Source organism: Salminus brasiliensis, chromosome 1 (genome assembly GCF_030463535.1).
Source record: "Salminus brasiliensis chromosome 1, fSalBra1.hap2, whole genome shotgun sequence".
NCBI classification, from domain to species: domain Eukaryota; kingdom Metazoa; phylum Chordata; class Actinopteri; order Characiformes; family Bryconidae; genus Salminus; species Salminus brasiliensis.
Genome location: NC_132878.1, coordinates 95,949,127 through 95,972,400, shown reverse-complemented (window position 1 = coordinate 95,972,400; position 23,274 = coordinate 95,949,127). Strand labels below are relative to the sequence as shown.

The 23,274-nt window shown below is 44.0% G+C and overlaps 1 protein-coding gene across 2 annotated transcripts in view; it reads left to right on the top strand.

Annotated features, from left to right (window-relative positions):
• Positions 1-1,059: 1,059 nt before the first annotated feature.
• The window catches only part of spire1b (spire-type actin nucleation factor 1b), a 41,909-nt gene continuing 19,694 nt past the window's right edge, over positions 1,060-23,274 (top strand). For both annotated transcript variants that reach the window (XM_072692490.1, XM_072692489.1), the window contains exons 1-6: positions 1,060-1,463; positions 6,595-6,626; positions 15,360-15,593; positions 20,913-21,038; positions 22,077-22,151; positions 22,829-22,993. In XM_072692490.1, the coding sequence (XP_072548591.1) occupies positions 1,157-1,463; positions 6,595-6,626; positions 15,360-15,593; positions 20,913-21,038; positions 22,077-22,151; positions 22,829-22,993 (939 nt within the window). In that variant the 5' untranslated portion in view covers positions 1,060-1,156. The remainder of the gene's footprint in view (positions 1,464-6,594; positions 6,627-15,359; positions 15,594-20,912; positions 21,039-22,076; positions 22,152-22,828; positions 22,994-23,274) is intronic.

Sequence of the window (23,274 nt, the reverse complement as noted above, 5' to 3'; positions counted from 1 at the left end):
GGTGGTTACTATGGTGTTGCTAGGTGGTTGCTGTGGCATACTAGGTGGTGACTTGGATGGTTGCTGAGGTATTTAAGGTGGCTGCTATGAAGTTTGTAGGTGGTTACTATGGTGTTGCTAGGTGGTTGCTGTGGCATACTAGGTGGTGACTTGGATGGTTGCTGAGGTATTTAAGGTGGCTGCTATGAAGTTTGTGGGTGGTCACTATGGTGTTGCTAGGTGGTTGCTGTGGCATACTAGGTGGTGACTTGGATGGTTGCTTGGGTATTTAAGGTGGCTGCTATGGAGTTTAGAGATGGTTACTATGGTGTTGCTAGGTGGTTGCTGTGGCATACTAGGTGGTGACTTGGGTGGTTGCTGGGGTACTTAAGGTGGCTGCTATGGAATTTATAGGTGGTTACTATGGTGTTGCTAGGTGGTTGCTGTGGCATACTAGGTGGTGACTTGGATGGTTGCTTGGGTATTTAAGGTGGCTGCTATGGAGTTTAGAGATGGTTACTATGGTGTTGCTAGGTGGTTGCTGTGGCATACTAGGTGGTGACTTGGATGGTTTGCCTGGGTATTTAAGGTGGCTGTTATGGAGTTGATAGGTAGTTGATAGGTGGTTACTATAGTGTTGCTAGGTGGTTGCTGTGGCATACTAGGTAGAGACTTGGATGGTTGCTGGGGTATTTAAGGTGGTTGCTATGTAGTTGCTAAGGTAGTTGAAAGGCGGTTACTATGATTTTGCTAGGTGGTTGCCAAAGTGTTGCTTATGGGTTGATGATAGGTGATTACTATGGTGTGGTTAAGTGGTTGCTATGGTACCTCAGGTTGTGGATAAGATGTTTCAGTTTAATTAATTGCTTATTATAACAAATCATATAATAAATTGGATACTAATTCTATTTTATTTATTCTAGATAATATCACAAATAATTAATACTAAGAGCTGTGCCCTGACTGCCGTGACGCTCGTGTGTCTGAAGCCCCGCCCTCCTCTGCGCTGCGCGGTCATGTGATTGGTGTGTTTTGCTGGGAGCAGCGCTGCGGGGTGGGCAGTAGGGGGGCGGCGGGTGAGGAGAGGAGAGGAGAGGAGGGCAGATCCAGCGCTCTGAATGACCACAGATATCCACGCGGGCAGCACGAGAGGATGACAGGATGAAAGGATGAGAGGATGTCTGAGCGCGAGCTGATGGAGGCCAGGGTGCGGGAAGAAGCGGAGGAGGAGGAGGAGGAGGAGGAAGGAGAGGAGGAAGAGGAGCTGACTCTGCAGGAGATTCTAACGCTCTATAACCAGCCTATAAACGAGGAGCAGGCCTGGGCTGTGTGCTACCAATGCTGCCGGACTTTAGCGGAGGGGGGCGGCCCGGGGCTGAGGCGCAGCTGCGCCGGACGCGCTGTGCTGGACCACCGTGTGGTCATCGAGGGTCCGGAGGACGTGAGGATCCACAAAAACGGCACAGTCCGGCTGCAGCCTGCAGGTAAACACCGAGACCAGTCTAATCTAATGTCAGTAACAAGGTGCAGCAAGATCAGTGCGTCCATTGCAGATTGCATACACCAGCACGTGCGTGCATGCATGCATGCATGTGTTTATGCATTCAGCACCGTGCTCGTGGCGAGCCCATCACCAGCTGCATCTCGAGCCTGGTGAAGGAATTGATGCTTATATAACCCGGTGCAGTCAGGCCTGCAGTCGCGAGCGAGAAGGAGTGCAGTATGCTAATTGTGATGAGCTGGCAACGTAAACACACACAGGCAGTATGTGAGACGGGGCTGTTTCTTATCCCCTGCAGTGACCACACAGCCCTGCAGGACACTGGGTGGTCTTTTGTGTTTGTCACACTGGTGGGATCACGCGGTAATGGTGTGTAGCCGAATGTGTAGTTCTGAAGACCTTAAATCTAAACAGGGGCAGAGAGGCGATCTGTGCTGTGTTTAGGATGGGTGAGGGTATGTATGGATGGGTATGTATGGATGAGTATGGGTATGTATGGATGGGTATGTATGGATGGGTATGTATGGATATGTATGGATGGGTATGTATGGATGGGTAAGGGGATGTATGGATGGGTTAGGGTATGTATAGATGAGGATGGCTATGTATGGATGGTATGCTTATGTATGGATGGGTATGGGTATGTATGGATGGGTGAGGGTATGTATAGATGAGAATGGGTATGTATGGATATGTATAGATGGATATGTATGAATGGTATGGCTATGTCTAGATGAGAATGGGTATGGATGGGCATGGGTATGTATGGATGGTATGGCTATGTATAAATGGTATGGGTATGTATGGATGGGTTAGGGTATGTATGGATGGGTGAGGGTATGTATAGATGAGCATGGGAATGTATGGATGGTATGCTTATGTGTGGATGGGTATGGGTATGTATGGATGGGTCAGGGTATGGATGGTATGGCTATGGATGGGTGAGGGTATGTATGAATGGGTATGGGTAAATATGTATGGATGGGTGAGGGTATGTATAGATGAGGATGGCTATGTATGGATAGTATGCTTATATATAGATGGGTATGGGTCAGGGTGTGTATGGATGGGTTAGGATATGTATGGATGTGTATGTATGGATGGGTTAGGGTATGTTTAAATGGTATGGCTATGAATGGATGAGTATGGGCATGTAAAAATGGTATGGGTTATATATGGATGGTTACGGTTATGTATGGATGGTTATGGGTATAAGTATGTGTGTATGGATGGTTATGGGTATGTATGGATGGTTTGGCTATTTATGGATGTGTGTAGACTGAAATGGTTTGGGGGGGGGTAGCTGAAAATTAGTGTGAAAAAGAATAAATCCAATCCTCTCACAGATCTATCCTGAAACAGCACACACACTCTTTCACAGAGCTCTGCTCTGTGTTTCTTCCTGTGGGGTAGGAGAGTGTGTGAGTAGTTTCGGTATGATGGCCTACTTTTAGATTATTATCTTAAGTGATGAGCTTTGATTATAGGCAGCTCATGTTACAGCTCAGTTGTTTTAAAGAAGGAACACTGGAAAGTGCTGGAACAGAGCCAGCCACTGCCATCTCACATTTAGATTTGGGACACCACTGTAGGTGTGCTGGATTTGAGAAGACATCCAGACATCCAGGAAGACAGTATAATTAGATGTAAAGCAGTGAGTGAAACACCGTAAGCCTGGTGAGTTAGGCATGTGTGTGCACTGTGCAGTATGAGCATTTTCTGGGCTAATTTCATGCCTGAAGTGACCTCACCAACTGTAACCTGACATGGTTGGGTGTGTCCAGTATTGATGTGCCATTGATGTTTCCTTGATCAGAGGCTTTATTATTATTATTATTATTATTATTATTTAAGCCTCAGAAATTAGCCAGACTACACTGAATCTGATCTGTCAAACTGGGATTGAAATTTCCTTATAGCTACAAAGTTAGCGCCAAAAGGGCGGACTGACCACCCCAGAGTCCAGACCTCAATATTATTAAATGCAGACTTGCAGAATTGAATGAAGATTTATAAGTTTATAACTTTGGAGGTGTGGAAAAATCTCCCCACAGGTCTCAGAATACTCCCACCACCATGTTTAACAGATGAGGTGGTAAGATTTGGACCTTGGACAGGAGGTGAGGAAAGATCTCAGATGCAGATTTAGGACACTCCCACCACCATGTTTAACAGATAATGCGGTGTGATTTGGACCTTGGACGGGAAGTGAGGGAAAGATCTTCTGCAGATTTCAGAACACTCTCACCACCATGTTTAACAGATGAGGTGGTAAGATTTGGACCTTGGACAGGAGGTGAGGAAAGATCTCAGATACAGATTTAGGAACACTCCCACCACCATGTTTAACAGATAATGCGGAGTGATTTGGACCTTGGACGGGAAGTGAGGGAAAGATCTTCTGCAGATTTCAGAACACTCTCACCACCATGGTTAACAGATGAGGCGGTAAGATTTGGACCTTGAGCAGGAGCTGAGGAAAGATCTCAGATGCATATTTAATAACACCCCCACCACCATGTTTAACAGATTATGTGGTGTGATTTGGACCTTGGACAGGAGGTGTGGAAACATCTGCAGATTTCAGAACACTCCCACCGCCATGTTTAACGGATGAGGTGGTGTGATTCAAATCTTGGGCAGTAGGTAAGGCAAGACCTCAGATGCAGAGTTAGGAACACTCCCACCACTATGTTTAACAGATGAGGTGGTGTGATTTGGATCTTGGGCAGGAGGTGTGGAAACATCTGCAGATGCAGAGTTAGGAACACTCCCACCACAATGTTTAATAGATGAGGTGGTGTGATTCAGATCTTGGACAGGAGGAGAGGAAAGATCTCATGCAGATTTCAGAACACTCCCACCGCCATGTTTAATAGATGAGGTGGTGTGATTCAGATCTTGGACAGGAGGAGAGGAAAGATCTCATGCAGATTTCAGAACACTCCCACCAGCATGTTTAACAGATCAGGTGGTAAAAAACTCAAATCTTGGGCAGGAGGTGAGGAAAGATCTCAGATGCAGATTTAGGAACACTCCCACCACCATGTTTAACAGATGAAGTGGTGTGATTTGGACCTTGGACAGGAGGTGTGGAAACATCTGCAGATTTCAGAACACTCCCACCATCATGTTTAACGGAGGAAGTGGTGTGATTTGGACCTTGGGCAGGAGGTGAGGAAAGATCTCCTGCAGATTTCTATGAAGGTGACCCTACTGAGGAATCTGGATGGTGGGCTAAGCAGCGAACTGCTGCAAAAACAGCTCCTTGCTATTCTTCGTCAGGACCAGCAGTGAGTCTAGGAGGTCCACAAGACGGCCTCTCTACTCTGACTCATTCCTCAGCTGATGAACTAGAGATGACGCAGGTGTGTTAGAGCAGGAAAGACTCTAAAACCAGGGCAGCACAAAATACCTTCCTTTCAATAGCTGGTTACACCTCCCACCTCCAGAGTTTCACAAAGCCATGGAGGTCTTGGAGCATTAACACATTCCAGGTCCTTTCACTGCGTTTCAGTAGGGTTATTGTTGGGGTTATTATAGGGTTCATTTAACAAGAGACTTTGAGTAGACCATTTGAAGCCATTGTGAGGTAGTTTTAGGTCTGTCCAGTCTGTGAACATGACGTCAGGCGTTTTTTTTTTGTTGCTGACCTCGGCATTGCCCATTGTGTTTACATGCAGTTTACAGTTTATATAAGAATGAACATCAACTGCTTCTTCAATGACCAGTGCGTCAATAACGGCTCCTTTAGTCATCATTTATTGGCTGTGATTGGTAAGCAAAGTCATGCAGTAGTTTTAGATGGAGTGTTGGCGATGGTAAGGAAATCTGATAGTAAGGAAATCTGAAAAAATTAAGTTAAAATAAAATTTAAAAAATAATAAAGTTAATAAAGTTAATAAAGTTAAAGCTATATTGTGGCACAACACCCTGCATGTATCCCTTCGTGGATTTGAACAATGTTTTAGAGCTGTAATCTTCTCAAAATGATCAGACAGTAGTATCAGGGTATCAGGCGGCATCTTTAGAAGCTTCTTTGTAAGAAAAATAGGTTCTTTAAGGGTTCTCATGAGAACTGAGAACCACAGAAATGCTTAAATATTTTTTTTTGCCTTGTTAAATGATTCTTCTCCATGATGAAGAACTTTAAAAAATATTTTTACTAGAAAAATGGCTCTATATAACAACACCTACGAGTTCCACTATTCCACTAGTACGGTTCTACAAATACAAATCATGCTGGACAACTAGCTGTACACATGCATTTCTGGACAAGCTGAGCGCTCCAGAAGCTTGATCTGAGGGTAGAGCGGCATGTGTACTGAGGTGGTAGAGTAACACTACAGGATTCTACACTAATATGACTCTATGGGATATTAGTGTAAAATCCTGTAGTATTGCTCTACCGCCTCAGCCCTCTCAGCTCCTCTACCTTCAGATCAAGCTTCTGGAGCTCTCAGCTTGTCCATAAATACACGTGTACAGCTAGTTGTCCAGCATGATTTGTATTAACTGCAGTGGGGTGAAGCGGTAGAGTAACACTACAGGATTTTACACTAATATGACTCCATGGGTTCTGCAGCGTTACACAGCGGTTCTGGAGAGAGGTTCTTCTCCTGCAGCTCCACCACCAAAGCTCCATAGTGCAGCAGCGTAACCCATAGAGTCATATTAGTGTAGCATCCTGTAGTGTTACTCTACTGCCTCAGCCCACATGCTTCTTTACCCTCAGATCAAGCTTCTGGAGCTCTCAGCTTGTCCAGAAATGCACTACAGCTAGTTATCCAGCATGATTTGTATTAACTGCGGTGGGGTGAAAGTGAAAGTGAATTACACTCCCCGGCTGTAGGGGGAGCCCAATAACAAAAATACCAGTTCTCACATAATGTAGCTTGAGGCCAACAGTGAGTCATGAAGAGTGATGTCTAGGTGTCACAGCAGACCTCAGTACCGCCTCAACCTGAAGCTCACAGCTCAGAGCTGTCCGTCTTCTGCGTAGAGGGGCAACGGCAGCACAGGCGGTTTTGCCACTTGCGTAACGGCTGTGTGCTGAGTGCAGTGATGTGCTTTGTCTTGCAGTTCTGACAGTCCTGCTCTTCTTCTTCCCGCAGGTAAAGGCCAGGCAGCGTCCTCAGCGGTGTGGGTGAGTGAAGCTCTGCTCTCTGGTCTTTTAATGTCCTGTGATCAAAAAAGTATTGGGACACCTGCTCATTTCATAGTGTGTTTCTAAATCAAGAGTTGATCCTGCTTTTGTTGGAAAATTTGTCTCCTGTCCAGAGAAGAAGAAGGCTTTGGAGGAGCATTGCTGTGAGGATTTGATTGATTGCATTCAGCGACAGGAGCATCACCAACTCCCCCACCTACTCATCCCAAAAGTACTGGATGGAGCTCCACCATCCATCATTCCAGAGAACACAGCAGTTTTTCCACTGCTCCACAGCTCCTCAATGCTGCTGGGGGGCTTTATACCCCTCTGGACCAAACATCTCAACCAGTATGACCAGCTTGGTCAAGTTGCTCAAACTCCAGTGAAAACACATGCTATGCTGCTCAGGAACTAACTGGTTGACAGGCTGAGCCAGTCAGCTTACCAGTATAGTGCATACTGATGAGCTGACAGGTTGACCAGCATGGCCAAGCTGGTTAATTAGCATAACAAGCATGATCACGTTGGTTCCCCAGTATGACCAGCTTGGTCATGTTGCTGATAAACCGGCCAGTCTTCAACACATACGCCATACTGGTCAAGAGCGTGGCTGGTTAACTGGGCCCCTTTTCGCCCTGGTCTACCAGCTTGACCGACCTGACCAAGCTACTCAACCAGTGAATGTACCAAAGTTTACCAAAGCTGATCATCGCCGACCATCATGACCATGGTAGTCGACCACCAGTGTGACCTGCTTTACCAGACTAGTAAAGACCAGTATGACCAGCTTGATTGACCATCGTGTGTTAAATGAAGCTAGGATGGTCAACCAGTTTATCCAGCTGGCTTAGGATGTGGCCTAGGATGGCCAGCTTTTCAACCACCTTGCCCATCAAAGACCAGCTTAAACCGTTATTGCCATTCAGGACAATAAGAACATTTGCTGACTTGAAGCACGATGGGTATTCATTCATTTATTTGTTTACAAAACACTTAATAAATTGTTTATTTAATGGACAGCTATTGATTTGATGCATCCTCTTGGTTTCTAAGGCTACTGTAATCCACAGTCAGCCTCACTGCCTTGCATTTATTATTCATAACCTTAGCATTTCTGCAAGAGGTATTCCATTTCAGCTACCGTTCACTTTTTGTGGTCTTCTCTCCGACCGCCGAGATCACAGCTGGTAAGACTGAGCGGAAATGCCACCCCTGGGACTTCACTGCTCTCCCATATCACCAGCTGGTGACATTTAGAGCCCAATTAGAGACCTCTACTCATAACTCCCCCCACAAAGATGGTGGTTTGCATGCCAAGCACCCTTGCCCTTTAAGTCACAGTGAGGTTTCTGATGATCACAGGCAAAGGGGAGGGAAATCCTCTTTCAGGGCTCGGATTGGGCTGGTCAGGTTCTGGTCCGGCTGGTTGGTGGGCAGCCATTGCTGCAGGACCCGGGGAGCAGAGAGGGGGAAGGGCCTTGTTCAAGAGCCCGACAGTGGCGGTCGAACCCACAACCCTGTCGTGAATAGCCCGGAGCTCTAATACAAATTTGTAGATGCTTAGTACTCAATATGTCCAAATGTTTGTGGACACCTCATCTAATAAATGTTACTTTTAGCTATGTTACGTTGCACCCATTGCATACACAGAGGGGCTAGAGGGGTATAAAGCCCCCCAGCATTGAGGAGCTGTGGAGCAGTGTAAGAACTGTGTTCTCTGGAATGATGGTGATGGAGCTCCATCCAGTACTTTTGGGATGAGTTGGGGGGAGTTGTGGATGATGAGATGGGGTAAGGTGGTGATCATCGTCCAACATCCTGACCTCATTAACGCTCTTGTCGCTAAATGCAATCAATCAAATCCTCACAGCAATGCTCCTCCTCCAAATTCCAGTAGAAAGCCTTCTTCTTCTCTGGACAGTACAGGCAGCTACTCCAACGGGATTCAGCAGGATCAACTCTTTTTAATACTAATCAGAAGAAAAACAATAAATAAGCAAGTGTCCCAATACTTTTGTCCACATAGCATATCTCATGTTAGCAGTGTTAGCTTTTTTCTGCTGATTTTAGTATTTTATTTAGTATCAGAAACCTTCATCTGAACGAATGTGCCGTGTCTGGTGGTCTGTGAAGGCAGATGGAAACCGACCGGGATGCTCACACACACACACTCTCATACACACCTCGACACACACTTAGCCAGCGTGTGTTCCAGGCCTATACTTGAATGAGTGAATGTGAGACTGCATAGTCAAATCCTTGTTAAGCAGCTTTTCCTCTGGTGATGAGTTCTGCTGCCAGTCTTGGACAGGCCTGAGGTCAGAAGGCAAAAGAGCCAATCAGGCTTTAATGCAGGCGCCTAAAATACAGCCAATCCTCTCCAGCATACTTACTGTCTTCCTCAAAGCCACAGTACAGTCTGCATTTACATAAACCATACAAACACACTGTGTGGCAGTGTTATTACACACACACACACACACACACACACACACACACATATATATATATTGTGTGTGTGTATAATATAAATATAGTTTTAAAAAAATGCACCTTTTGCTCAATTAGCTTAGCCCTTGGACCATCAAATAATAATTTTTGAATAAATAATAAATAGCCAGAAAATTCTGATTTTTCTTTTTATGATTTGCAATTTTTATTGCTTTACATTTCCGCACCTTTTGAACCTTTCGGTGTCAGTATTGTATTCATACCACAGTTATATAATCCGCATCATTATATAATGAAAAAAAATTACAATATATAATACAATATATTTCTTTTAAAAAAGGATATATGGTCAACCAGCTTGGTCATGATGGTCATGATGGGCATACTGGCCGGCATGCATGGTTATAATGGTCATGCTGATTGACGAGCGGTCATGGTGGTCATGCTGATTGACCAGCTTGGTCATGATGGTCATGCTGGTTGACCAGCTTGGTCATTGTGTTCATACTGGTCGACAGTTATTGTGGCACGTGTTTTTTTTTCTTCTCAGAATTAATTCACTTCAATCATTAATTCAATCATTAATTCACTTTATCAGGGGTGCCAATAATTGTGGAGAGGCCTTTATATTAGAGAGGACTGTATGTTAGCGGCTCAGTCTCGTCAGCTGTGACTGTTCCTCTTCCCCAGTTTAGCTTCTCTAAGTGAGAGTCCTTTCATATCCTTCCTCACAGTGGCTCTCAGTAGCCCAGTTATCGTCCCGGTGGAGAAAATGACCCATTTCTGCTCGGCGCTTTCTGAACTGAATTACTGAAATACACTCTGTTACCAGTCAAATCACTGTTTCACTGCTTAATTAATCACCATAGCGTTATTTACACTCCATCAGGGCTGGACTGGGAACTACATTTAGTCCTGGACCTTTGTATAGACCAGCCAATCACCATGACAGGCCCACCCCCACCACTCTTCTTTGCGTAGCACATTTAATTTACGTTAATTTGAGTTAATTTACACGAAATGATCCATTTTACTACGATTTTACCACTGTTTGAATTTCTCCAGCCAGATGCAGCATGGAATAAACACATGACTGAATCTTATATATCTTGCAATACTTATTATCATATTATATCATATTATATTATATTATATTATATTATATTATATTGCTCAGATGCAGTGTATAGTGTGGTGAAAAGGGACTCTGCAGCAACACTGTAGATACAGTAAATGGCCTGCAGTGCAGTAAATAAAGTACAGTACTGTGAAAGAAGTACAGTACAGTAAATGACCTGCAGTGCAGTAAATAAAGTACAGTACTGTGAAAGAAGTACAGTACAGTAAATGACCTGCAGTACAGTAAATAACATAGTAAAGTAAATAAAGTACAGTACTATAAAGAAGTACAGTAAATGACCTGCAGAGCTGTAAATAAAATACGGTACTATGAAAGAAGTACAGTATAGTAAATGACCTGCAGTACAGTAAATAATGTTGTAAAGTAAATAAAGTACAGTACTATAAAGAAGTACAGTAAATGACCTGCAGTACAGTAAATAAAGTACAGTACAGTAAATGAAGAACAGTATGTTAATGGACTACAGCACAGTAAGTGACCTGCAGTATAGTAAATAAAGTACAGTGATAGGAAAGAAGTACAGTACAGTAAATGAAGAACAGTATGTTAATGGACTACAGTACAGTAAGTGACCTGCAGTACAGTAAATAAAGTACAGTACAGTAAAGTGAAAAGTACAGTATGTTAACAGACTACAGTACAGTAAATGAAGTGTAGTACAGTACAGTAAATGACCTGCAGTACAGTAGACATGCATTGCTGTAAAAGTACAGTTTAAATGAAGTGCAGTACAAGATAAATTGCAGTACTGTAAAAGTGCAGTACAGTAATGTAACAGAACTGTAGTACTGCAAATGAAGTACAGTAGAGGAAATTACTGGCAGTACAGTAAAAGTACAGTACTATAAATGAACAGTACAGTAAATGGAGTATAGTACTGTAAAGAACAGTACAGTAAATAATGTACAGTATAGTAAATAATGTACAGTACAGTAAAAGAACAGTACAATAAATGGAGTACAGTACTGTAAGCATATAGTACAGTCATTAAAGAACAGTAAAATAAATGAAATGTAGTACAGTAAATAAAGTACAGTATTATAAAGAAGTACAGTACAGTAAATGGCCTGCAGTACAGTACAGTACTATGAAAGAAGTATAGTAGAGTACAGTAGAGTACAGTATAGTAAATGAAGTACAGTATGTAAAGTAAAGTACTGTAAATTAACTGTAGTACTGTACACGTAATCATGTTTTTGGTTCTTCCTTTAAGGTCACTGTAAGGCTCTGTGTGTACAGTATTGAGCTGGAATGGCTCTGATTAGTCTAACAGTCGATTAGGATCAATGCTAGCTGAAATCCCCTCACACTCTTTCTGCTCTGCTGGTTGTCGGTCTCACTTAGGAGCTAACACCCGTCACACGTCTCCGCCCCCCTCTCTCTCACACGGCCGATTCAGCGCTGCAGTTCATTATCGACTCCTTCATGAGTCAGACCTGTTCAAACCGAACCACGCAAAGACCTGCAGATACAGCTCAGGCCTCCGTCTGCCTGCTCCGGGGTCCATTAGCATAATGCTAGTAGGTGGGGTATAAGCCTTCGTTACTGATTTAGCATCATTAGCCTCATAGCTAAGTATTGTTTCCCAGTACACAGCTTTAAAGGGTCAACGTTTAGGACTTCTACAATCTTGGCAGTTGCAGCAGGCTATATCTGACTGACCCTGAAGCTTCTGACCCTTTAACCTCTAGGCCGCTACCATCAGATCACACAGCATTAAACAGCAGCGCTGCTTGTGAACTCCACTGACTGAAAACGTCTAGACAGACGTTCGTCAACAGTCAGATGTTTGTTGCTATCTTGGCAGTGAATACGCTTTACACCACTGAAATAGCAACCCGCCAAGGTCAATCTGACCGCACCTGGCTCTTAAAGGGATCAGCGGCAAGAGACACGCTGATTGCTTTATTACTGCACATTACGCCCAAAACAAACCACACCCATGATTAATTAAGAGACTCAGTACATGACTTTTGAGAGTTTTGAGCCGAGCAAGGTGAACTTTTCCCATCGTTACCATAGCAACGACACACCCACATGCCCCCTAAATCAAGCTGCATCTTCTTCAGTCTTGAGAAAATTGGTGAAATTTGGTGACTTAACTTTTAAGACTGTCTCAGTTTCTTGAGGGCTTTTTTTAATCTTCTGTTATTAGCCTGAACTAGCCGCCCTGCTGTGGCTGTTATTAGCAGGTAGTCTCATCTCGGCCGAATGTGATGAATTCCTGGACATAACAAAGGTCTTCTTGTCTAGCTGATGTTTCTGCTCGGCCTCTGCCCCCATGTCTGTCAAGGCCCTCGGGCGACTTCAAAGAGGAGCGTTGACCTGCTGAGACAAAGCAGCCTTTATTGCTGGAGCCAACTTTGCTAGTGGTTATGTTATACTATATGGACAAAAGTATTGGGACACCTGGTCATTCATTGTCCTTCTGAACTCAAGGGGATTAAAAAAAAGAGTTGTTTTTTTTTCCGCTTTTGTTGAAGTAACTGTCCAGAGAAGAAGGCTTTCTACTAGAATTGCTGTGAGGATTTGATTGCATTCATGATCGTTAGTGAGGTGAGGATGTTTATCTGCTCCAGAGAGTCCTATTCTATTGGCAGACAAGCTGTGTGTGTGCATTTGCACATCTGTGTCAGCAATGGGTGCAGCCTAAAGTAGATTGTGTTGACTGATTAGAAGGGGTGTCCACAAACATTTGGACATACTGTGTATGTTACCCCCATCACTACTAAGATTTCTCCAAACAAGCTGTCCACGTCCAGTGTGGCTCTGCCATGGTTGCCATGGTGATGAGGCTGGATATCGGAAATCTGATCATGTCTGGTGATGCTAAAAGATTCTAAAAAGCGAATTACCCCACTGGAGCCTAGCCTAAAAAGGGGGTAGCCACCTGTGTCCTGTAGGTATGACACAGTGTTGAGGGGGGAGTGATGGGCGAGGGCAATGCTAAATGAAGAGTTGGAATGGAGCTGTAGTTCGGAGAACCGTAAGCATGGACGCACTCTGCATTTAAGTGAACTGGGCAAAACCGGTCCACACTTCAACAGCCAGTGACATTGTGTACAAGTGGGAGACGTGAGACTCCCATGGACTTGGGATAATCATGATGACAAAAATGAATGATTCAGTATCCACTATGAATTATTCAGTATCAACTATGAATTATTCAGTATCAACTATGAATTATTCAGTATCCACTATGAATTATTCAGGATCCACTATGAATTGTTCAGTATCCACTATGAATTGTTCAGGATCCACTATGAATTGTTCAGGATCCACTATGAATTATTCAGGATCCACTATGAAATGTTCACTACCCACTATGAATTATTCAGGATCCACTATGAATTGTTCAGTATCCACTATGAATTGTTCAGTATCCACTATGAATTATTCAGTATCCACTATAAATTATTCAGGATCCACTATGAATTGTTCACTACCCACTATGAATTATTCAGTATCCACTATGAATTGTTCAGTATCTACTATGAATTGTTCAGTATCTACTATGAATTATTCAGTATCCACTATGAATTATTCAGTATCTACTATAAATTATTCAGTAACCACTATGAATTATTCAGTATCCACTATGAATTATTCAGTATCCACTATGAATTATTCTGTATCTACTATAAATTATTCAGTACCCACTATGAATTATTCAGTATCCACTATGAATTATTCAGTATCCACTATGAATTATTCGGTATCTACTATGAATTATGAATCATATTTCAGACTTCATTTGAATGTTTTGTTGATTTCTACACTTGATAAACGTTCAGAATTATCCAGCATTATTCATCTGCATCTCCTATGAATTATTTATTATTCGCTACAGATGATTCATTATTTATTATGAATGTAACTTTACCCAATATGAGTTATTCAGTATCCACTGTGAGTTATGATTTGAGTGATCAGACTGAACCACTTTGGAAATCTGATTAATAATTCTTTCAGATCTTTATATTTGGCGCTGGAGCAGTGGAGCCATGACCTTTTTATTGCACTAGCTGAACTGCAGGGCTGTGAGGTGAGCGCTCAGAGAGCACAGAAAGGTAAGGTCAGTCCAGTCTCAGCTTTGAGGAGGTCAGGGTGCCACAATACTCAGAAACCAGAACACCAAACCAGGAAACTCCTCATCAGCCTGGAGGAACGTGCTAAAGGTCAGCAGCCAAATCAGAGCAGGGCTGCAGATGTTTTCTGAGCAGATGTGACATTACAGGAAAACAAATGAAAGGTTTTGCCAGGATTGGACGGGGGGGGGGCTGGGCGGACAAGGACAGCCTGTGGGTGAGATTGTGTTGTCTGTGTTTCGCTGTAATCCGCTGCCTGTGAATGCCGGCGTGACGGAGGAGGAAATTGGGTTTCAGATTTGAACATGAGTAAATCCCATGCTGCGGTCAGTAGGGCTGCTTGTCTGCTGAGGGTTTGGTGTCCCCCCCCTATCTGGACTCCACTGTCCCCATGTCCATCTCCACCTCTAAACAGAGGCTGGGGCTTCATGCTGAAATACACGACATGTCCAAATGTATGTCCACCCCTTTTTATTAATGCACACACACAGCTTGTCTAGTCCCTGTAGAGAAGTACTGCCAATAGAATAGGACTCTCTGGAGCAGATCAACATTGTGAGCCTATTGGCACCATGCTGCCTATTAATGCCAGGCGTGGGCTATAGAGGGGTATATAGCCCCCAGAGCTGTGTTCTCTGGAATGATGGCGTGCTTCATCCAGTACTTTTGGGATGAGTTGGGGATGATGAGGTGGGGTAATGATCATCATTCAACATCCTGACCTCACTAACGCTCTTGTCGCTGAATGCAATCAAATCCTCGCAGCAATGCTCCTCCTCCAAAGTCTAGTAGAAAGCCTTATTATTCCCTGGACAGTAGAGAAAGGTATTCCAACAAAAGCAGGATCAACTCTTTAGAACACCCTTGATTTCAGAGGAAACGCTGAATGAGCAGGTGTCCCAATACTTTTGTCCATGTGGTGTAGAATAGTGATGGTGTTTATACATAACTGTGGTTCATAACGATATCGGAAAACACATATTCAAGTCTTTTAGAGATTGACGAACATGTCCACATGGTTTGAGGAGTGTGTGTGTGTGTGTTCAACAGATGATCGAGTCTCTGGGCATTATGATCTACAAGGCTCTGGACTTTGGTCTGAAGGAGAACGAGGAGCGGGAGCTGAGCCCACCGCTGGAGCAGCTCATCGACCTGATGACCAACACGGCTGGTCCGTACACTGACCCCTGCCGCGACGAGGGCTATGAGGCCACTGAAGAGGAGGAGGAGGAGGAAGGGCGGGGGTGCAGCAGTGGGATCCGCCGCTACCGGGACGTTCTGAAGGTACTGCAGAGAAATGGGGGGGGGGGGGTAACATGATGCACCTTAAGGTTATTAGTAGTTCCGGCAATGATGATCCTACTCATTCAGATTTTCAATAAGCATAGTGCACCCACCCAGCACTTTATTAGGGACACCGGAATATCTGCTCATTCTTGCAGTTATCTGATCAGCCAATCATGTGGCAGCAGGACAGTACATAAAATCATGCAGATGCAGACCAGCAGCTTCAGGTAATGTTCACATCAACCATCCGAATGAGGACTGCTGATCTTCTGGGATTTTCAGCCCAACAGTCTCTAGAATTCCTCAGACTGGTAGAATACAAAAACTACGTCCAGTGAGCAGCAGCTCCTCAGCTCTGCAGACGGAAACACCTTGTAGATGAACGAGGTCTGCAGAGAACGGCTGCTCAGACTGGTTGGAGCTGACAGAAAGGCTACAGTAGCTCAGATCTCCACTCTGTACAACTGTGGAGAGCAGAGAAGCATCCCAGAGTGAACAGCACCACCACCAACCCTGAGGAGGATACAGAGCTACAACAGCAGAAGAACCACGTCGGGTTTCACTTCTAGCAGCTAAGACCAGAAAGCTGAGGCTGCAGTGGATCAGCACAGCACAGCACAGGCTCACCAACTCTGGACAGCCTGTGTAGCCTGGCCTGATGAGTCTGGATGTCTGCTGAGGATCATCACACAGATGGTCGGGTTAGAAATCGGCACCAGCAGCATGAATCCATGGACCTGACCTGCCTTGTGTGGACAGTCCAGGCTGGTGGAGCCATCTTCCATCTTCTAACGGCTACTTCCAGCATAATGATGCTCATACACACACCAAACACACACTGAGCTCCGAGTGTTTAGCTGTGCTGTATGTGTGTTGTGTAATATCTGCCCTCTGTTCCTCCGGAGGAGCTTCTGGAGCCAGCCCAGTGCAGGCGGGTGGAAGGAGGTATTGCTGATTAAGCGTGTTTTAGGGTCCTGTATCAGCGCTCTGACTGTACACAGCCTTCATACACCCTCACCATCACCTCATCATACTGTCCGCATGCTCTCATCTGTCATAGTGCTTCACATCATGTGATATTACTCCACGTCCTTTGTGTGAGGGGTGGGTGGGGTTGTCCACAATTCCCATCTCATAAACCTCAAACCGCAACCTTCATGGGATGTTCTAGAGACCTCACTTAGAGATCAGTGGATCAGTCATAGTCCACGGGTTGAGTGCCTGCGAACTACAGCATAGCAGTGGTCCCCCATGGGGTCATTAATGCTCCGAGCGAATGGTACCGAGCGATCTACACACCACTGTAAATCAGTTAACCTCTGTGATGAACACCTTCCATCACCCAAGGGTGGTTATTCCCAGTATTTGGTAGGTGGTCATAATGTTCTGTTACTACTCAAGACCTAGTTAGTATTACCAATTAGTATGCAATTATGTGATTAAATTATTATTTATTTGATTTGTTTTACACGATTGGTATTATTTATATATTATTTATAAAAGATGAACGAGGCTTTTATTCTTGTTGGATGCACTGTGTTTTTTCTGAAAGAGCGCGAGAGTATAAAACACGAACAAGGCTTTCGTTCTTGTTGGATGAGCTTTGTTTTTCCTGAATGAGCGCGAGAGTATAAAACACGAACAAGGCTTTTGTTCCTGTTGGATGCATTTTGTTGTTTCCTGAATGAGCGCGAGAGTATAAAACACGAACAAGGCTTTCGTTCTTGTTGGATTAGCTTTGTTTTTTTCTGAAAGAGTGCAAGAGTATAAAACACGAAAAAGGCTTTCGTTCTTGTTGGATGAGCTTTGTTTTTCCTGAATGAGCGCGAGAGTATAAAACACGAACAAGGCTTTCGTTCTTGTTGGATGCGCTGTGTTTTTTCTGAAAGAGCGCGAGAGTATAAAACACGAACAAGGCTTTCGTTCTTGTTGGATGAGCTTTGTTTTTCCTGAATGAGCGCGAGAGTATAAAACACGAACAAGGCTTTCGTTCTTGTTGGATGAGCTTTGTTTTTACTGAATGAGCGCGAGAGTATAAAACACGAAAAAGGCTTTCGTTCTTGTTGGATGCATTTTGTTGTTTCCTGAATGAGCGCGAGAGTATAAAACACGAAAAAGGCTTTCGTTCCTGTTGGATGCATTTTGTTGTTTCCTGAATGAGCGCGAGAGTATAAAACACGAACAAGGCTTTCGTTCTTGTTGGATTAGCTTTGTTTTTTTCTGAAAGAGTGCAAGAGTATAAAACACGAAAAAGGCTTTCGTTCTTGTTGGATTAGCTTTGTTTTTTTCTGAAAGAGCGCGAGAGTATAAAACACGAACAAGGCTTTAGTTCTTGTTGGATGCGTTTAGTTTTTCCTGAATGAGCGCGAGAGTATAAAACACGAACAAGGCTTTTGTTCTTGTTTGATTAGCTTTGCTTTTCCTGAATGAGCGCGAGAGTATAAAACACGAACAAGGCTTTCGTTCTTGTTGGATGCGTTTAGTTTTTCCTGAATGAGCGCGAGAGTATAAAACATGAACAAGGCTTTCGTTCCTGTTGGATGAGCTTTGTTTTTCCTGAATGAGCGCGAGAGTATAAAACACAAACAAGGCTTTCGTTCTTGTTTGATTAGCTTTGTTTTTTTCTGAAAGAGCGCAAGAGTATAAAACACGAACAAGGCTTTCGTTCTTGTTGGATTAGCTTTGTGTTTTTCTGAAAGAGCGCGAGAGTATAAAACACGAACAAGGCTTTCGTTCCTGTTGGATTAGCTTTGTTTTTTCCTGAATGAGCGCGAGAGTATAAAACACAAACAAGGCTTTCGTTCCTGTTGGATTAGCTTTGTTTTTTCCTGAATGAGCGCGAGAGTATAAAACACGAACAAGGCTTTCGTTCTTGTTGGATGCACTGTGTTTTTTCCTAAATGAGCGCGAGAGTATAAAACACAAACAAGGCTTTCGTTCTTGTTTGATTAACTTTGTGTTTTTCTGAAAGAGCGCGAGAGTATAAAACACGAAAAAGGCTTTCGTTCTTGTTGGATTAGCTTTGTGTTTTTCTGAAAGAGCGCGAGAGTATAAAACACGAACAAGGCTTTCGTTCTTGTTGGATGCGTTTAGTTTTTCCTGAATGAGCGCGAGAGTATAAAACACGAACAAGGCTTTCGTTCTTGTTGGATGCGTTTAGTTTTTCCTGAATGAGCGCGAGAGTATAAAACACGAACAAGGCTTTCGTTCTTGTTGGATGCGCTGTGTTTTTCCTAAATGAGCGCGAGAGTATAAAACACGAACAAGGCTTTCGTTCTTGTTGGATGCGCTGTGTTTTTCCTAAATGAGCGCGAGAGTATAAAACACGAACAAGGCTTTCGTTCTTGTTGGATGCGCTGTGTTTTTCCTAAATGAGCGCGAGAGTATAAAACACGAACAAGGCTTTCGTTCCTGTTGGATGAGCTTTGTTTTTCCTGAATGAGCGCGAGAGTATAAAACACGAACAAGGCTTTCGTTCCTGTTGGATGAGCTTTGTTTTTCCTGAATGAGCGCGAGAGTATAAAACACGAACAAGGCTTTAGTTCTTGTTGGATGCGCTGTGTTTTTCCTAAATGAGCGCGAGAGTATAAAACACGAACAAGGCTTTCGTTCTTGTTGGATGCGCTTTGTTTTTCCTAAATGAGCGCGAGAGTATAAAACACGAACAAGGCTTTTGTTCTTGTTGGATGCGCTGTGTTTTTTCTCTGCTGTTTTTTTTTATGAGTCAAAAATGGTTCATGTTGCATCACAGCCTGCTGTTGTTCGTGCTGGTCATAACTGGGCCTTCTAGGGGTTAAGTGTCAGGCTCCTGAGAGAGTGTGTATGGAGCAGTGCTGTTTTGCTGAGAGAGGGAAAAGGCACAGGCTTGCATTCGGCAGCCGGAATCAAGCAGAGAGTGACTCACTCCACCGTCTGTCCGTTTAGCAGAAACTAGGACGCTTACATGCCAACAAGCAGACCGGTGTGCATCCTTTCACATCTCTTCATCATTAATATGTGTTTACAAACTGCCTCGGTCAGACTGATCTGGGTCCAGATTTGTGTCTGTAATGGTCACCATAAACAGTAAAGCACTGAGATCCCTGATGAGGACGGTGGGAAACCAGACACCGTAGCCAAATGCTTGTGTGAATGAGCTTTATTACAGGAAATCTGAGAGCCATTATCATGAATGCAGAAAAAAACCCAATAACCAATTGGCAAATGCATCCCTTCAAGGAAACTTGGGTAAATACAGACTATAGAAAACACAAGGAAACTTGACCTGGAGAACTGGGAATACCTAACTACAGTCAGAACCCACATTACAGTGCCATATAAACATGACGTTACATCAGCATTAAGAAAGTTTGAGACTTTTGTTCTTGTTGGATGCGCTGTGTTTTTTCCCTGAATGAGCGTGAGTGTATAAAGATGGATGAGGCTTTTGTTCTTGTTGCATGTGCTGTGTTTTTTCCCTGAATGAGCGCGAGTGTATAAAGATGGACGAGGCTTTCGCTCTTGTTGGATGCACTGTATTTTTTCCAGAGTAAGCGCGAGTGTATAAACGATAAACAAAGTTTCACTCTTGTTGGATGCGCTGTGTTTTTCCTGAATGAGCGCGAGTGTATAAAGATAGACGAGGCTTTCGCTCTTGTTGGATGCGCTGTGTTTTTCCCCTGAATGAGCGCGAGTGTATAAAGATGGACAAGGCTTTTGTTCTTGTTGGATGCGCTGTGTTTTTCCCCTGAATGAGCGCGAGTGTATAAAGATGGACAAGGCTTTTGTTCTTGTTGGATGCGCTGTGTTTTTTATCCTGAATGAGCGCGAGTGTATAAAGATAGACTGGCTTTCGCTCTTGTTGGATGCGCTGTGTTTTTTATCCTGAATGAGCGCGAGTGTATAAAGATGGACGAGGCTTTCGCTCTTGTTGGATGCGCTGTGTTTTTCCCCTGAATGAGCGCGAGTGTATAAAGATGGACGAGGCTTTTGTTCTTGTTGCATGTGCTGTGTTTTTTACAGAGTAAGTGCAAGCGTACTTGTTGGATACCCTGTGGTTTTTTTCCTGAGTGAGTGAGAGTGTATAAAAGATGGACGACACTTGTTCTTGTTGGATGCGCTGTGTTTTCCAGAGTGGGCGCGAGTGCATAAACGATAAACAAGGTTTCACTCTTGTTGGATGCGCTGTTTTTTTTCTCTTGAAATGAGCGAGAGTGTATGAAAGATGGATGAGGCTTTCACTCTTGTTGGATGCGCTGTGTTTTTTCCAGTTTGCTGGCGAAACCTATGTTAAGCGTGACATGACAAGGCTGCTTTTCATGTTTCTTTTTTCTCTAGCTGTGCACATCTCACCTCCCGAGGCCAGCGGACGCTCCTGCCCACTACCAGGCCGTGTGTCGCGCCCTGTACGCTGAGACCCTGGAGCTGCAGACTTTTCTGGACAAGATCAGAAGTGCTAAAGAGGTGAGATAAACAGCACTGTTCTACAACTTTCTCATTTTCACTGTTTATATTCCTGTTAGAAACATTTCAGTATACTCGGATTAGCCATAACATTAAAAACAAGGGTGGATATATCAGACAGCAGGTGAACGGTCAGTTCTTGAAAGTGTTATAGCAGGAAAATGGACAAATTTAAGAATCTGAGACACTTTGACAAGAACTGTGATGTTCTAGACGACTGGGTCAGAACATCTCCAGAACATCAGGCAGGTCTTGTGGGGTGCTCCCGGTATGCAGTGGTCAGTACCAACAAAAGGTACTTCAAGGAACCTACTGGACCTACAGGTGTCAAATACCACAGGACTCCTTCTGAGGTCTTGTGGAGTCCATGCCTTGAAGTGTTCAGAGCATGTGGGGGACCTCTGTCCTTTATTAATGCTAATAGTGAATAAAGGATGATGGAGCCCATTTAACCTTCTGCAGATGAGCTGGTAGCAGCTAGCTGGCCCGAGCTTTCAGCTGTGGGTGAAATATTCTTTCATGCTGGACCTTCATGGATGGATGACCTCTCTGACCTTGTACATATAATGGGTGTTGAGGAGATGGGATAGAGTAAGGGGGGTGCTGCGGGGATGAGGGTGGAGTAATGCAGCGTTTAAGAGATGTCGATGGAGTAATGGGATGTTGTGGAGATAGGATGTTTTTTATTTTGGCTGTTGGTCAGAATGTGATCATTTACCTGTGATTGGTCAGAATGGGTTTGGTCACCTGTGATTGGTGAGAATGGGTTTGGTCACCTGTGATTGGTGAGAATGTCATCTTTCACCTGTGATTGGTCAGAATCGGTTTGTCAGCTGAATGGTAAAAATGAGTTTGGTCACCTGTGATTGGTCAGAATGAGATATTTCAGTTGGTCAGAATTTGTTCAGTTGTGATTGGCCATAACCTATTCGATCACCTGTTATTGAGCAGAATGTGTCCTTTCAGCTGTGATTGGTTAGAATGTGATCTTTCACCTGTGATTGGGCAGAATGTATTTTTTCATCTGTGATTGGTCAGAACCTGCGGAAGATGGAGGGTGATACAACTGATGACCCATCCAGAGACCTGAATGAGTTACAGAATGCAGATTGGGTGAGTTCCTCTTCATACAGAACTGTCCCATCATACTGTAGAGCAGCCGTCTCATCTTATTGTCTGAAAGGGACTGAGCTGCAGCTGAAACTGATTCAGTACTGGGTAAGATGTTTAGTCTGTGGCTCCGCCCCCTCACTCTGTTCACTGTTAATCCCCATCTGCAGTTTAGAACCTCCCCCATCACATAGAACTGGGGAGACCTTCCTGTTCCTTCTCACCATGGAGGGCTATTAGCTGTGTTGATGGGATTTGAACTGATGACCTTCTGAGTCTCTTGACGAGCAGGCATTTAGACAGTCTCTCCACTCTAGAGCTGTGAAGCCGTCGTGTACATTTCTGAGTCTGAAAAAGAAGGGAAAGTAAATTGACTTAGAACTGGGTTTTAATAGAGTGTCATTTCACAGCTCTAGACCGGCCCTACGGTCTAACTGCTGCTCATCAATCAAATGTGAGGAGGTCATCAGTTCAAATCCCTGCCAGGCTTCAGCGCTCCAGTGTCAAAAGCCTCCCAGTCTGGGGATGTCAAGTGATAGGGTGCGGATGGAAATGAACAGTAAACAGATTGAGGGGGCGGAGCCACAGACTAAACATCTTACCTAGTATTGAATCAGTTTCAGCTGCAGCAGTTTTTTTTAATGCCTGAAAATGTGACCGTATTCCCTCCTGTTGTCCAGGCGCGATTCTGGGTGCAGGTCATGAGGGACCTGAGGAACGGGGTGAAGCTGAAGAAGGTTCAGGAGCGCCTGTACGACCCCCTGCCAATAGAGTACCAGCTCACGCCCTATGAAATGCTGATGGATGACATTCGCTCCAAGCGCTACAAACTGCGGAAGGTCATGGTGAGTGTGTGTGTATAGATATAGATATATATATATATAGATATAGATATATAGATATAGATATAGATATAGATGTGGAGGCTCAGCTGGTAAAAGGGGCTGGTTTGAGGGCCTGGTTAGAAAGCAAGGTAAGGAATCTGAGTGGCTGAAAGGCTGGAAACATGAGATACCTGTGTACGGCCATGTAAGCGTAGCCTAAAGTGGTTGGGTCAGAAATGTGACCCTCAAGCATTTAATGAATGGCCAGTAATGGCTTCCCCTGCCTCTGTTCATTACAAGCC